The 15158-nt window shown below is 42.5% G+C and overlaps 1 protein-coding gene across 1 annotated transcript; it reads left to right on the top strand.

Moving 5' to 3' along the window:
- Nucleotides 1–899: 899 nt before the first annotated feature.
- Nucleotides 900–14549, top strand: SRP68 (signal recognition particle 68kDa). The gene is made up of 15 exons (XM_009324573.1): nucleotides 900–960; nucleotides 1482–1595; nucleotides 2571–2766; nucleotides 3603–3685; nucleotides 3910–4019; nucleotides 4394–4476; nucleotides 4724–4864; nucleotides 8194–8292; nucleotides 8605–8669; nucleotides 8987–9146; nucleotides 9848–9942; nucleotides 10185–10314; nucleotides 10761–10836; nucleotides 11702–11754; nucleotides 12221–14549. Exons 2-15 carry the CDS (start codon nucleotides 1534–1536, stop codon nucleotides 12446–12448), a joined length of 1581 nt encoding a protein of 526 aa, XP_009322848.1. The 5' UTR covers nucleotides 900–960; nucleotides 1482–1533; the 3' UTR covers nucleotides 12449–14549.
- The last annotated feature ends 609 nt before the right edge of the window (nucleotides 14550–15158 follow it).

The following is a 15158-nucleotide window of genomic DNA, read 5'->3' as shown; positions in this document are numbered from 1 at the left end:
AATACATACAACAGATTTTATGTTTATGATAGAGGTTTTCTTTTACAAAATAAAAACTTTGCCTTGTAAACTGAATTAATAACATCAGTAGATTTACTAGAATACAGCATGATTTTGGTAGCGTAACTAAGTGAATAAAGTAAATACAGGATGCACAGAAATCAGCAAATATGCTAAAGAATGCAGAGACTGGATGGAAATCATGGAGTGATGCTATCGCAAGTCAGGGCCAGTGCCTTCCGTCATGGTGTACTTGTTACAGTAATACACAGTAAAGCTAGAAACGTGCTGAAAAATCGAGTAGAAAATAAGCCCCCTGAATACTTCCCAAAAGCTCTTTTTATGAGGGTCTCAGTATTCAGAAAGCAGTTTGTTTGTGGAAGGCTGTGTCAGAAAGGCAGCAGTGGTTCTGCTTAGTGTACTTCTGTCCTTTTGCTGAGAGGTGGGATGTTTGAGGGCAGGTCAGCTTCTCTCTGTACTTCAGTTTTGCCGAAAAAAACCTGTGTCACGAGTGTGATTGGGGGGGCGGTGTAGCGTAGCTAGGGCAGCCAGTTATATTAGCCTAGATGTGTCTGTCAGCATAGCTTATTATCCTGAAACGAGCTCTAATAACAACAGGACTCTTGTGGTGGTCTGTAAGAGGAGGCGCTTGTGGTATGTCTTAGTCCTGGCCTTGATAATAGTCATAAAGCTCTGAAGTAAGCGGTGGAGTTGTGAGGTCTTTCAGGACCGTCAGTTCCCTCACCTGTGGGCTTTTAGGAAGCTTTTGGGTGCCCCTCTGTTCAAAGGGCATTTGCTTAATGGAAACTACAGAGTTCCCTTCCGTTATTTTGGGGTAGAATGAAGAACTGCTAACAGCCTGTACTGTCAATCTGCCTTAACGCAAATCCCAGTCCTTCAGATTGTGAAGGAGTCTCAGCAGCAGCACGGTTTGCGACATGGAGACTTCCAGAGATACAGGTTAGTAAACACTGTGGATGTCTTGGAGTTACTAGTGTGACTTGGCTTATTTTATTTAAAATGTAAACCCACTGTAGCAGGCAGCAAAAACTATCTGGCAAGTAAGTGCCCCTTGACAGGTTGCTTCACGTGAAGCAGTGTACGCTTTTTTTTTCCATTAGATGTAATGTGCTGTGACTGTTCCATTTAGGAGGATACAGACTGGCTCTTGTTTCTCTGTTGCCCTTAGTGAGGCGTTAACAAACAAGCTCTCAGATAATCACTATACTATTCCAGAACTGAGTTTTCAATAAACACAAGATCGGGAATTATTACGTGTCATTTTACCTTCCTTGTATTCCATTAACCGCTGGTTTCCAGGTAGTTTCTGAACTACCTCTTACCGTATGTCATATATGGGGTTCTTGGTTGTTAAAGCGTTGCCTGTCACAGCCTTTAGTCCTTTTTTTCTGGTTGGAGAGGGCAGTAAACAGAAACAAAGTTGTTCTTTGGCCAAACTGACTGTGGTCGTTTTTCTTCAGGGGTTATTGCTCCCGTAGGCTAAGGCGGCTCCGAAAAACTCTCAACTTCAAGATGGGAAACAGGCATAAGTTCACTGGGAAGAAAGTAACTGAAGAGATTCTCTCAGACAACAGGTACAGTCGCTGGATGGCATTGAGCATTCAGTATATTAGTGAATAATTTCTTTCATTTCAGTAATTTATTTTCATGTGGGTGTGGTGGAAAACTGTTCTGTACAATATAATCAAAAATGTTTCTTTTCAGAGATGTGCGTTGTTGATATTAATAAAAGATGAAAGTTCGGGGGGGAAGAGGCACTGCTCAGATCCTGCTTCATCATGTGAACAAGTGGGAGAAGAGGGAGCAGCAACAGCCAGTTCCTTCTCTTCCCTCGTAGTTGCTAAAATGGGTTCTTTTCATAATCAGTAAATTACTTTGATATTAAAGAGGAAATGCTTATTCAGATCTGTTGCAAGGTAGCCATGTGAATGCTGATAATGTAAATGGTGTAGCCGTTGTGGTTGGAGACATAATCCCTTCCCTTTGAACAGAAATATTGGATTGCAAGTTTTACTTAGATTTTCAAAATTTGGTAGAATGCTTGTCTGATAGAATATGCGGAGAATAGCCAGGATCTTGGGCTCATTTCCCAGCTTTTAGAAACACTTGAAATGTCTGCTGTCTCGTCTCTTCTTGTGGGGAAAAGAAAACATGATGCTGTCTTCACCTGTATTGTTAAGAAGCCAGATGCGTTATAGCATTAGCTGGTGGGAAAACAGACATGTTTACCCATATTCAACCAGTTTGAAGAGCGACCTAAAATGATAAATCCTTTTGTCTTTACAGTGTCTGTGGTGCTACAGAGTGATACCAAATTCTCTTCCTCAGTTGGGTGATTACACTTCTCTAGCGAGAAATACAGTAGAAAACAGAGGTGATATGACTTTGTGCACTGAGAATGTTAGGAAATAAAAGCATCTACCTCTTATTAACCAAGCTGAACGTTTGTTACCCAACTTTGCAGATCACATGGCAAAGAACTAGTGGTGATGTGGTAATACTTCGTTTGAACGTCATCCTTTTTTCATTAATCTTCGTCCGCCCCACAGGTATTTGCTGTTGATTCTGATGGATGCAGAGAGAGCCTGGAGTTATGCCATGCAGCTGAAACAGGAAGCAAACACAGAGCCTCGGAAACGATTTCACTTGCTGTCTCGCCTGCGCAAAGCTGTGAAACACGCTGAGGAGCTGGAGCGACTGTGTGAAAGTAACAGAGTGGATGCCAAAACAAAGCTGGAAGCTCAGGTAACCACTGATAACTTTGATCTTGTTTTACAGCAAAAAGCTGAACGAGAAACCTTTGGATTTTGGGTGAAGAGATTATTCTCATCTAGCAGTAGATAATCAAAATTGACTGATTCTTGAACTGGATAATGTCTCCCTTTGAATAGCTTGGACTTACTGTTAATGCAGCTGCTGGAATTGCAGAAATAACCAGTGACACCAGCCAAGATGAGGCCCTGGTGTTTAGAAGTTGATTAAGCGTATCAAATGATTGTCCTTGCTTTGAAGAGCAGTATGTTTAATAAAAGTAAAAAGAATTGAGGGAGGCTAAGATGATGCAACACAGCCTAAGAAACTATGCTTATCTGTTGAGTTACCTATTTGTTAAATGCCCTAAAGTAGCCACCTAGAACACAAGACTTGTGGCTTCGGTTCCTGGAACACAGAAAGCGACTATGTTGTGACACCAGCCTCTGTGAACAAGGGGCTGCAGTGGTACCCAGTTAATTAAAACTGGCATTTTGTAGCTTATTTATGGCTACAAATGGCTTAACTGCCATTATTTGTAGTTGGGGGAAAAAGAAAAGTTTTGTGACATCAGTGGGCCGTGTTGATTGCATAACAAGCAAGAAATCTTTGCTTTCATCTCCTTAGAAATGTAGCAATGTCAGTTAAAAGAAAAGAAGTAGGTAGCTAGTAACCCGTAATCCAAATCAGTTGTCTTCTGTGGGAAGAGCAAGTGAAAAGGGCAAGGCTTAATCACTTACTGTAGGTGTCGCAGCAGCCTCCATACTAAAGGTTGTACAAACCAGGCTGTTGGTCTTGAGGAAATTAACTTGCCCTTGCGCTGTCTGCAGGCATACATGGCTTACCTCACAGGAATGCTTCGTTTTGAACACCAGGAGTGGAAGGCAGCCATGGAGGCTTTCAACAAATGCAAGTGAGTTCCCCAGCTTCACTCAGTAAATAGTATTGGATCAGCCTAGTAAGTTTATATACTGTATGTACAGCAACTCTGTGAGTTGTTTAGTTAATTGTGCACTTAACTGGGAGGTACCGCTGAAGAAGTAGCATCCTCCAGAGTAGAGACACAAACTCTTCCCTTAAGATAGCATCTCACCAAACGACACATACTGCAGTGTTAATATTTATTCTTTCCTCTAGGACCATATATGAAAAACTGGCCAATGCTTTCACAGAAGAACAAGCTGTACTGTATAACCAGCGTGTGGAAGAGATCTCACCCAACATTCGCTACTGTGCCTATAATATTGGTAAGGAAAAGGGGGTTACCTAATCTCCAACAAAGAGCAAGGCTTGTTCACAGGAAAGGAATACTGACTTGATAGTTAAATACTGGTCTGAGTGACATTGCAGTGAGTCCATAATATTTTGGGCAAATTCTGCACGCATTCTGGGTCAGTTTAGCAGTGGAGAAATACACTCATTTTGCAACAGTGCATGTGGTTTTGTGTAAAAAGACAAAATACCAGCTGGCAGTAGTTTGCTTATGAAGTCAGAATGAAATTGCAAATTTATCCCCTTTGTCCCTAAATTGCCAGTATAAAATCTATTGATGAGCTTTTCTATATTAAAATAATTTGTGAACTCAGATGGAAATACGATCTTGATTTGTCAATTCTCTCAGGTGACCAGTCTGCTATGAATGAGTTGATGCAGATGAGACTGAGGTCTGGTGGCACTGAAGGTCTTCTTGCAGAAAAACTGGAGGTAACTTACTTGCATGCTTCGAGTTGAACCATTCGTTATCACTCTGTTGAGCGTAAATGTTGCTGCAGCACACCATTCAAGAGCCAAAACATATCAGAAGAGAGCAAGCAAGCCTGGGCTCTGTGGGAAACCACGCTTTCCTAAAAAGCCCTTTGATTTCAAAATAGTCAAGTCTAATGTGAATTTGAAAGGTTCAATTTTGGATACCTTAAAGTTCAAGCTCATAAGTTCAGTCCATTCTCCACAGGCGCTGATTACCCAAACTCGAGCAAAGCAGGCAGCCACGATGAGCGAGGTGGAATGGAGAGGAAGAACTGTTCCGGTGAAGATAGACAAAGTGAGGATCTTCTTGCTGGGGCTGGCCGACAACGAAGCCGCAATCGTTCAGGTAACCCAGAAGCCATCTCCGGTGTCGGTGTTTTAACTGTCCTCTTTCCTTCAATGTGCAAGATAATACATGATACTAAAAGCTTTTGAATAATCTTCTTCTCAAACTTGGGGTCGGAAGGCTAAAAGTAAAAGTGGGAATATTGACTATAGCCCAAAGCTGAAGTGTCAGCTGGGGACAGCTCCTGCAATCTACAGAGTGGTAGTCTGGGAGATCTGTTCTGAGTAGTACTGCTCTTTTGAACACTCTGCTGCCCAGAAGTGCTACCTTTCAGTGGCAGGGTGATAACCATTATTATTTGTAAGTCACTTGGAAGTGAAGGTTACAATTTTAAGAGTAACTGGTTTTGAATTACTGCTGTCATTTCTTTAAGTATCTTGCTCAAATGCTCCAACTTCAGAGCAACCAAAAGAAAAAATAGACGTATTGATCACCTTCTGTCAGCAACAAAAAGCAATTTGCCAGGTGAAGCAGGTGCTATGAGATTTATAGCATTCTCCTCTTGACTTATGCAAATCCTCAAAAGCAGGAAAAGGATTACTAAATGTCAGGATGTAAATTAATTTCAAATGTAACAGTTTTTAAAGACTTGCAGTGCCTCACACTATGAATGTCTTTAGTATTGCAGCCAAGTTTTCCACATGGAGCTTTTTCCTTGGAAATGGTACCCAGATGGTGTATTCTGCTTCCCAGTGGCTGCATGCAGCACCCTTGCTGTTTGAAAAGGCAGTGAAAGGATCTTTAGTAACAACTGTTGCCACTAAAGATTGGCTTTTTGCAGCATCAAAAAACATTTATCACCAGGAGAATAATGACAATAAATAGAAATCTAAATGATAAAATGAAAACCCTACGAAGGTATAAGGCAAGCAGGAGATGGTGTTAAGAAGATAGTGTGAGTAGGGTAAACAGGATGGGTAGGAAACACTAGTGTTAACTAGTCTTGTCATAATGTTATGAATTGTATGTGGCTGAATTTATTTTTTTTGTAGGTAGTACGTTAGTATGGCCAGCAGGTGGAAGTGCAGCTTAGAGTTCAATGTTCCCTCATGTAATTTCTGTCCTGCCAGGCTAGCAGTTGGACCTTTTCAGTTTAGTTGCCCTCTTTGTTCCATAAAGCTGTGGCAGAACAGTGATCTGAATTTCTTTTCATCTTGCTTTGTGTTCTTGGAAGCTCTGACTAAACGGAGGAGTTTTGTGGTACTGGATCGCAACGAGTAATGGTGCGAGCAGCAGTAGTATTTACATTCCCAGGGGGCTAAAACTTGGCCTTTTGAAAGCAGTTTCTGCAGTTGCTGTGTCAGCTGTGATGGGCAGTCCAGCTTCAGCTAAATGTATTGTGGTGGTTCCTGGGATCTTTGGCACCTTTCTGCTAGTCTTCACTAAGTTGAAACCCTGACGTAACAGCAGTGCTCTTCAGGGTTTGATTAGAAGCAAACACACGTGTGTTTTCTGTAAAAATGGAGATTCTCAGCACAATTATCTCATTGCCTTCAGTGTCTTGTTGGTAACGGGAGAAACAGAAAAAATAAGCCAAACTGAAATACAAATCCAAGTTTAAAATTGCTTATGTCAGCCCTTTTGTAGACTTGAATGCATGACTTCAAGGGCCCATTGGCTCCAGCCAGGTAGGAGCGAGAAGGCTAAAGGGCAAAGCGACGGAAGTGTGCTCCTATCTGGTATTGTCTCAAGGATTCTGTGGTCATCTCTGGTAACTAGGACTGTAGCAAAAATGGGTGGTAATAACTTTCAGAGATGATACACAATGATTTAGAACAAATAAAAATTAGAAATGAGCACTCCTAGACTTTCAGAAGTGGGTTGGTTCAGTGGGATCAGTTCCCTGGATCTCTTTAAGACTGAACCTGTGCTGTTCTATCAGGGCATTTGAATCACCAGCCATAGCACTTATATCTCAGTCTTATGATCTGGTATCTCCCAAATCAGAACATATGCATATTTATACATAGAATCATTTTAACCTTAGGAGTTTTTGCTTAGAAAGGAAAGCCTTTGTTTCATTGCACGGCCCAGCCCTTTCCTTGTTTGTGCTTGACTGATGATCTAGCTATGTCTGTTTTCATTTTTGTGCATACAGTGAAATTGCTGTGCTCCTCTGGGTGAGGTTGAGAATGCTGTCAGACTCGTCTCTGGTTATTCTCGGTAGTTAGTCTTAAAAATGCTTGCAGCAAATCTCAAAAAGAAAAAAAAAACAAACCCAAAAAACCGCATTCATCTCGGGTCAAGATACCTGAGGCTTTGTGAGGGAGTAAAAATAACATTCCTTAATGGGTTTGCAAACCTGAAAAGAGGAGAGGCAGAGACTGTAGAGCTCTACTGAAGATAAGCAAGCATCTTTTTAGACAGTTTTTTATTCATTTGGACAATTGCAAATGTGTTGCAGTGATGTTCATCTCATGCTATTACATGACATGGAAGTGGTATAACACAGTGCTGACACACTGTAACCCCTCTTTTGATTGCTATGGTTGAGGTTTGTTTCTGGGCAGTTTTCTTTTACTGAATCAGTAAGTCTTGCGATCCCCATCTGGTTACCTTCTCAGTCACCTGAATGGAAGTTGAGTTTGGGTTTGGGTGCATTGTTCAACTGGGTGCATGATATGCCAGTCCATTAGGCAGAGATCAGGCTTCAACTTGTTTTTAAAAAGGTATTTTCGAATTTTGGTTTTGGGGCAGAAGGCCAAAAGCTGCTTCATGGGTTTTTTTGAGAAACCTTGTGGTGACAGCAGAAAAGCACTCAGTCACTCCTGCTACTAAAATACAGGGTTAGTTTAAAAAATGCTTCAAACAAGCAAATTATTGCCACGGTGAGCATTACTGGAGTGGGAGTGTAGCAAAGATAATCATCTGCATGTTCTTACCACATGAGGAAATTTAAATCAGCATAACAAGAGCAGTCTGCATTGGTAGTTTGCTGGTTCAGTAATGCTCAGCTCTTCGGTTGCTGGGCCTTTCCCACAGCGCAGTCCAACCTCAGCTGTTCTCGGAGCAATGTGGGTGCCATCCTGGAAGGGAAGGGAGTTGCTGGGAAGGCAGCTGTTGCAGGGATGAGGCGATCAGAGCTGTGTGTGCTAGGCCTTCAGTGCCGCTAAATTCTCAGCACTGACCAGATTCCCTGCAATTTCTGGCAGTTTGCCCCCTAGAACATATTGCAGACAGGTACAGGTTTGAGTTCTAGCTACCCATGGATCTTAAAGCTGTAATTTGGGAGAAACTTTGTTTAATCTCCTCAGTTAATTCTTGCATCATGGGATGCAAAATACAAAAATTTCTAATAGATACCTGTCTTAACTTTCCTTTGCTCTTAGGCAGAAAATGAGGAGACAAAGGAACGTCTGTTTGAATCTTTACTCAGTGAGTGTAGAGATGCCATTCAGGCTGTTCGGGAAGATCTGAAACCGGACCAGGTAAGCAGCAAACATTAGTGTTTCTACTTTCAGCAACACAGTGTTTCTTTGGGACTGATTTGTTATTGTTAAACTTGCTTATCAGTAAAAATGGCTGGGATTTCTTTAATAGAAAGCTGCAAAACAGTCTACCACCTTTGATCTTATTCTCTTCAGAACTGGAGAGGGTGAATAGCAATGTAGAAGCCCTCATTCTTTTGCCCGGAAGTCTCTTATAACTTCCGCAACAACCTTGAGTTGTTTCTGATCTTTTCTTCCCTCAGCTGCCAGTTTTAAGTAAATCATGCAGTGTTTTGTCCCCAATTTCTGCAGAAGCAGCGGGAACACTCTCTGGAAAATGATTCTGGGAAGGTGTCCAACATCCAGTACTTACACAGGTAATAGGCAAACATTGCTGCCTGTACTAGCGTGAAGAAGTCATGCTCTTATGTCAAGATTTTATTTTTGTTTGGTTTTGTTTTATGGGGTTTTTGTTCTGGGCCTCTCAGATCTCAAAAGATGACTGTACGGTTAAAGATCTGATTCATGCAGCTTTGAAAACATTTTACTTAAGACTCTCATGTTGACCTTTCAGATGTTTCTTCCCCTACCAGTATCAGCTTAGACTGGGGGGAGGAGGTTTTTTCAGAGCAAAGATTAATGTCTCAGTAGTTCTGACAGTCTGCTAATGGCATTTTATCTTTTATGGTTTTAGTTATTTGACTTACATCAAGCTGTCAACAGCCATCAAGCGCAACGAAAGCATGGCAAAGTCTCTGCAGAAGGCACTGCTGCAGCAGCAGCGGTCAGAAGAGGATGGCAAGCGCACGCCACGGCCTCAGGACCTAATCCGTCTTTACGATATCATTTTGCAGGTAATGCTGGGAAAACAAATCTAATTCTTCAGACTAACTGGAGAACTTTGGTACAAAAAGTTATTGTAGAAGATATAGCAGTGCAAGTGAACTGCCCGTGAAGCCTGAAGAGCAGCTCAGTGCCTACAGTAACCTTGTTGAAGATGTTCAACATCTACATGAAGCACAAAGAAATCCTTTTAGTTGTGAACAGAAAATGCTGCTAGAATGGATGCCCTTGGTTTTACACTCTAATGCAGTTTTAAAATAGTTTTTCTGACTATTTTATGCAGGACCCTGATAGCTGCCTTAGTTTCTGCTGGCCAGAAAAAACAGCAGCTAAAAATACTTAAAATGTCCTTTTTCTTCATAAGCAGTTTCTTAATTTCTCACATAAATTTTCAATTAACTGTGGGAGCCTGTCGCTGAAGCAGTTGTGAATGGGAAAGGGAAATGTCTTATGAAAGAATTACTTCATGTGAAATCTAAGGAGTCTTTGTCCTAATTCCTGTTTGTGTCAGGAAATCTGTCCTGAGGGCAGACTTGCACAAGTTTCAATGAGTGTCCTTCGCAAGGTTAGCGTTCTGATAATTAGAAAAACTGGAAACTATTTCCATGGGAGTGTACTGTTGACTTGTTAAAGAGGGTAGCTTTCTCTTACTCCAGCAGATTCCAAAGGAAAACAACTCCTGCATTTGTTATTCTGATTCTTTTTTGCACAGAACCTCGTGGAACTGACACAGCTTCCTGGCCTAGAAGAGGACAAGAACTTCCAAAAAGAGATTGGATTGAAGACGCTTGTGTACAAAGCTTACAGGTGACTGAGAAACAGCCAGGTTTTCTTTAGCAGGCATTACATCTTCAAAAGTTGTTATTTCAGAGCTCTATGTGCTGTACAGGGCTTCAATGCAGTTTCCTCTGCTCTTTTGTGAAATGAGGGCTGGATGCTAAGGGGAAACTGGCCCGTGCTTCTTGATAATATCTTCTCTTATCAGGCATTTGAGTTGGCAAAAAGTATGGATGACAAACATGTCAATGAGCCACTCTTTACTGTTGCAGGTGTTTCTTCATTGCACAGTCCTATGTCCTGGTAAAGAAATGGAGTGAAGCTCTTGTTTTATATGAGAGAGTGCTGAAATACGCTCGCGAAGTTCAGTCAGGAGCTGGAGCTTATACGAACAGTTTGAAGGTAGGAACCCAATCCTGTGTGTAGAAGGGAGTTGAAATTTATGAAAAAGCTCTGTCCCAGTATTTATTGTTAATTAGATGCCAGACTATTACAATTCTGGACTGATCTTTAAGTAGGGAGAAGAGTAGTACAAGTGTGACTGCTTGACACATTATAGTAGAGACTTCCTAGTGATGTGAAAATGCTTCAACTGACCACTTGCTAGCCAGTTGTAACTTGCTGTAACAACTCCATAGCAATTTACCACACTTTCTCACGTCTGCACTTTCTGTCATACTACTTCCGTAGTGCCTGAAGGACTGTACTGTAGCTTTTCCTCTTCTGGGAAGGCTTATCAGCACTAGGACTTAATTTCTTAGTTCTTACTTTGTCAGGTTTTACCTTTGCCCTAACTCTTAAACTCTGGCACACTTCAGGCTCTCAAATAATTTTCTTTAATGACCTAGGAGCTGCCTGATGTTCAGGATCTGATCACTCAAGTCAATGCAGAGAAATACTCCTTGCAAGCAGCAGCTATATTAGGTGAGTTGCACAACTATACTAGAGCTCTAGTGTCTCTTGAATAATGCCTCTGCAGCTATTTCATTCCTTTTATTTAATTTCTGAAGTTCCAAATGTTTCTCCACTTCACTCTGATCTATGTAGGCTCTGGAAAATGTCCGTCCCCCGTCCCCCCACCCCAGTTCTAGCTGCTTCTAGCTGTGTGTAGTGCAGCTAGGCAACCAATGACTAGACATTTGGCATCTTGCTCCCTGCCCAGAGATGCGAAAACACTTCATGAGGATGTGCACCTATTTTGGTAACCCTGCACAGACCATTCTGTTTAGTGTTTAATTTTTTTGCTGCAAACAAGTTGGCCTCACTCATCCCAATTTTGCCTAGCTGGGAGAACTACTGAGGAGGGGGAGAGCAGTGATGTTCTGCTCTTTGGCAGTGTTGACCAGGTTAGGGGAACTTAGGAGGAACGGATGAACTTTGTAATTTCTTGGGCTCCTGTTTTTGCTGTGCCTGCTGCTGGAAACCCAAGGTAAGTAATGGATTGCCTTGTCCTTTGTTGCCTTACTGTTGCTTTAACAGACCCCACTGGGGTCTTCTCATCATCTGCTGCTTTGTGCTGAGCTCAAAATCTGTGCTGCTTTCGGGAGCTTCTCACGACAATGTGAAGGAGCAGCTCTCCGTCACTGGAGAGCTGTGTTGGCTGTACATGAGTATGTGTGATCCTCTCGGTCTAGAAAGCAAGTTGATTCGACTGAAAGTACTGTCTTGTGTATCCCAGAAAGCAAGGTTCATAGCTAAGCTTAGAGGACAGCTGACTCCTGAAACAGTCTTAATTTACGCCAAGATCTAGCAGCCTGTTACTCTTACCACTTTTTCTTCAATTTTGCAGATGCAAATGATACTCATGAGACTGAGTCTCCATCTCAGGTCAAGGATGGCAAGGTAAGAGCTGAAAGCTCAGGCAAGTTCCAGTAGTGTTCTTCATGAGTATTAATCTGTTAGCTGAGTGTCTCTTAAAACTCAAGAAATGTCCTGCTGATTGGAGTTTGGTCACGACTAGTGTATTTAAGAGATTTTATTAGGCTTGTTTTCCTTCTGCCAGTCCTAAAGGTGGCTGACAGGGTGGGGTTCCTTGGGTAGAAACTAGGCTGCTGCTTGCAGCTTCTAGCGTGGCATCTTCATTTTTTTAAATTTAGCTTTTTCCCTGCACATGGGAAGGTTTTCCACAGATTCTGCAGCAACGCTTTGACAGGGGTTCGAATCGCTTTCAAGGGCCCAAGATGTGTCACACAAGGGAACTTCAGCTTCTGTTGTCTCAGTTGCTGCTCAATCCTCTTTGCTTGTTTGACCCTTGTCAGCTTTGATTTGACATGTGTTTAATTTGTGTTTCTGCATTGGTCTCTTTCAGCCACTCTCGGAACGGTTTGAGACTTTCTGTCTGGATCCTTCTCTTGTCAGCAAGCAAGTCAGCCTCGTGCACTTCCCTCCGGGCTTCCAGCCCATTCCATGCAAACCCTTGTTCTTTGACCTGGCCCTTAATCATGTTGCTTTCCCACCTCTGGAGGACAAGGTGGAGCAGAAGGCCAAGAGTGGCCTCACAGGATATATAAAGGGCATCTTTGGATTCAAAAGTTAACCAGGACCCCCTGAGGAACAGAGGTTTTATTCTGTATTGAAGGAAAAGCTCCAAGAGGTTCTAGGACACAAATATCTGCACCTGGAACCGACAGAGGGAGGTTTTACCATCTTCTTCCCTGTGTTCTGTGTATATGTCTGTGCACTTACATTCTCTCCCAGTATATTAAAGACAAACAATCTATTCAGAAACATACGTACACCATAAATAGCTGAAAATAATCTGGAGCACAGAGAAATCCCATTCTGCTCGGAGAAGTTGGAGCTTGCTTTGTGACCAGTGGCCTGTTCGGGGCCGGTACACATCTACTTACCATGGACCAGGGCATAGGCTTAACTTGATTCCTCCCCCCGCCCCATTATGTGACACTGTAATTTGGTATTTTGGTCTAGAAATCTGGGTGTGGTGGGGAAACAGAGGCAAAAGTAGATGCAGAACTAAACCAGCAAGGTAAGGCTGCCAACATGAAGGCTATGAAACAGTAGCCAAGGGGGCTAACTGCTCTTCCCTTTCGACTCCCAGTCCTCACTGAGAAGCATATATAGTTACGTGAAGAGAAGTCTCTGTATTTTTTAAAAATTTAACATTCAGAAATGACAAAATAGAGCTGCTTTCCTTATCGATAAGGATGACAAATACCTTACCAAATGTTAATGGTTACCCCAGTTGTGGTGCAGTATAACCTGAATTTGTACTCTGGGCCAATAGGATCCTTCTTTATTGAGACACGTTTTTTTAAATACCTAAATACAGTATAGAACCTATTCCTACAAGGCTTTTCCTGGGAAACTAGCTTCATGGGTGGCTTTAGAAATAGCTACTTGCTCTTCATGGGAAGTTGGGTCTCTCAATGTTTGTTTTGTCCCTGATCTAAACCTTGCCTGAAAACAAGATGATCATTCTCTGGAGTTCGTCTGTTGCTTTTTTCCTCATCCTCGGTCAGTAGCTACACCTGAAGTGAGGAATAAGCAACAGGAGACCAGTAGGTTCTCGGGTGATAGATGGTCTCTGTCATGCCAGACAGCTTTTTTTATAAAGCGCCCAGGTGCTATGGCGATAGGCACTCTCAAAATGCGGGTAACTTCATAATCGTGATCACTTAAGCGGGAAAAAAACCCCACAGCACATGGGCAGAACTGTTCCTAAATAAAGTATTTGGAAGTTTCCACCAGCAATGTTTGGGTTTTCACTCAGTCTGTAGCTGGAAGCTGAAGCAGCAGTTTGTTGTAGCTGCCTTAACTCTTCTGCACCGGGTGTCTTGACTTTGCGTTGTTTCTCCATTTTTAGGCATTGGAGTTAACGGGTGGAAACAGAAGAACTGTTTGAAATGATCGAATTGTTGTTGTGGGAACTTTCCACGCAAAGTGCGTGTCAGATGAATGGGGGGAATTAACAATTCCCATTATTTTAATATGAATGTTTGCTTCTTTGTTCCAAGTTGATCTGATTTGTGAGTTCTGAAAGTACAAAGCAGCTTTCAAGAGGACTCTGTGCTCAGAAAGAGGTAAGAGGAGGAGGAGGAACTTCTTGTTTGTGTTTATTTTTTGCCACATGGAAACAAAATGGGAATTTCTTGTATTCTAGCTAACTCCATTTGCCTCTGGATGCCAGAGGGATTTTACAAGAGAAAGGGAAAGCGTAGAGCTGAAAGAAACGTGGAAGACTATTCATTCATCAGATGCCAATTTCTAGAAAACATGGTCTTGAGTGGCAGATTTCTCTTCCCCGTGAAGCCTGTTTCCTTTTAGACAAGGAAAGGTCGTGCAGTAACCGGCGCAGGCATCAGCTGGTTGATCTGCTTTGTGGTACCTCTTTCTGCGTACGTTAATCCGAGCGTCTGTCTCCTTTTCAGCTTTTATATCAAATCGCTTGGAGAGCCGTTCTGCTGTTTGGTTTGCAAACCAAACTCTTGCTTTCCTACCACAAATCTGTGTGGTGCCTGGATTGATTCCAGTGAAACTCCTACTGCGGCCACTTTCTAATTGGTTACTGTTTCAAAAAGCTAAGAGCAATTGGCCTCTTTATGTCAAACATCTTTTGACAGATAACTGATTAGTTGAACGCAGATAAGAAATCTGAAAACAATAAAGTTTTATTCCTGACCTCTGAGGCGTGTAGTTTATGTTGAGCATTGAGAACACCAAGGACTCTCTGCCTCCGAAGCTTTCAGAGGACCAAGGTCACACCGTCACCTGGGGCTGCTCAACCCCTGGAGAATGGCCACTTAGTTCCGGAGGAGGATCTTCTGCCCGAAGGCTCAGATAGCAACACGCACCGCTCTTGGAGGTAACTTGGCTTGTTGTGATGTGATGTTAATGGTAAGTGAGTGGAGGGGGGGCTGCGAGCGGTGTGGTGACTTAAATAATGTGGAAGGCACTGGCGAGGCACTAGGAAAAAATCTAGAAATATAAAAAAAGGGGGGAAAAACCCCTGTTATTCAAGTCACCTGTATGATGCAAACCAGACTCACAAAGTTTATTGAAGCTTTTAGCCCTGCAGCGGAGCTTGGAATGGCAAAGGGGAGGCTTAGACCGCAGCAGTTACAAGGGAACCGCGCCGGCAAGTGAAGCGCCTGATGTGACACAGAGGACAAACCCATTCCCCTGGAACTGCCAAGCGTTAGTTGTGCCTGAAACAGCCGGAGCAAGATGCAGAGCTCTGGTTTATGGTGATTGGAAACCTGCTTCCTTATTGCTCTGTTCTTTCATTA

Source organism: Pygoscelis adeliae, unplaced genomic scaffold (genome assembly GCF_000699105.1).
Source record: "Pygoscelis adeliae isolate BGI_AS28 unplaced genomic scaffold, ASM69910v1 Scaffold445, whole genome shotgun sequence".
Taxonomy (NCBI): domain Eukaryota; kingdom Metazoa; phylum Chordata; class Aves; order Sphenisciformes; family Spheniscidae; genus Pygoscelis; species Pygoscelis adeliae.
The sequence above is the reverse complement of the archived record's forward strand: the minus strand, read 5'-3'. Positions and strand labels throughout refer to the sequence as shown.

Bases quoted from the DNA above. Each gene is read 5' to 3' on its own strand.
- SRP68 (XM_009324573.1), top strand. From the start codon at position 1,534: ATGGGAAACAGGCATAAGTTCACTGGGAAGAAAGTAACTGAAGAGATT. The intron at 4,020-4,393 runs GTAAGGAAAAGG...CAATTCTCTCAG, and splicing joins CTACTGTGCCTATAATATTG to GTGACCAGTCTGCTATGAAT. The intron at 11,755-12,220 runs GTAAGAGCTGAA...GGTCTCTTTCAG, and splicing joins CTCAGGTCAAGGATGGCAAG to CCACTCTCGGAACGGTTTGA.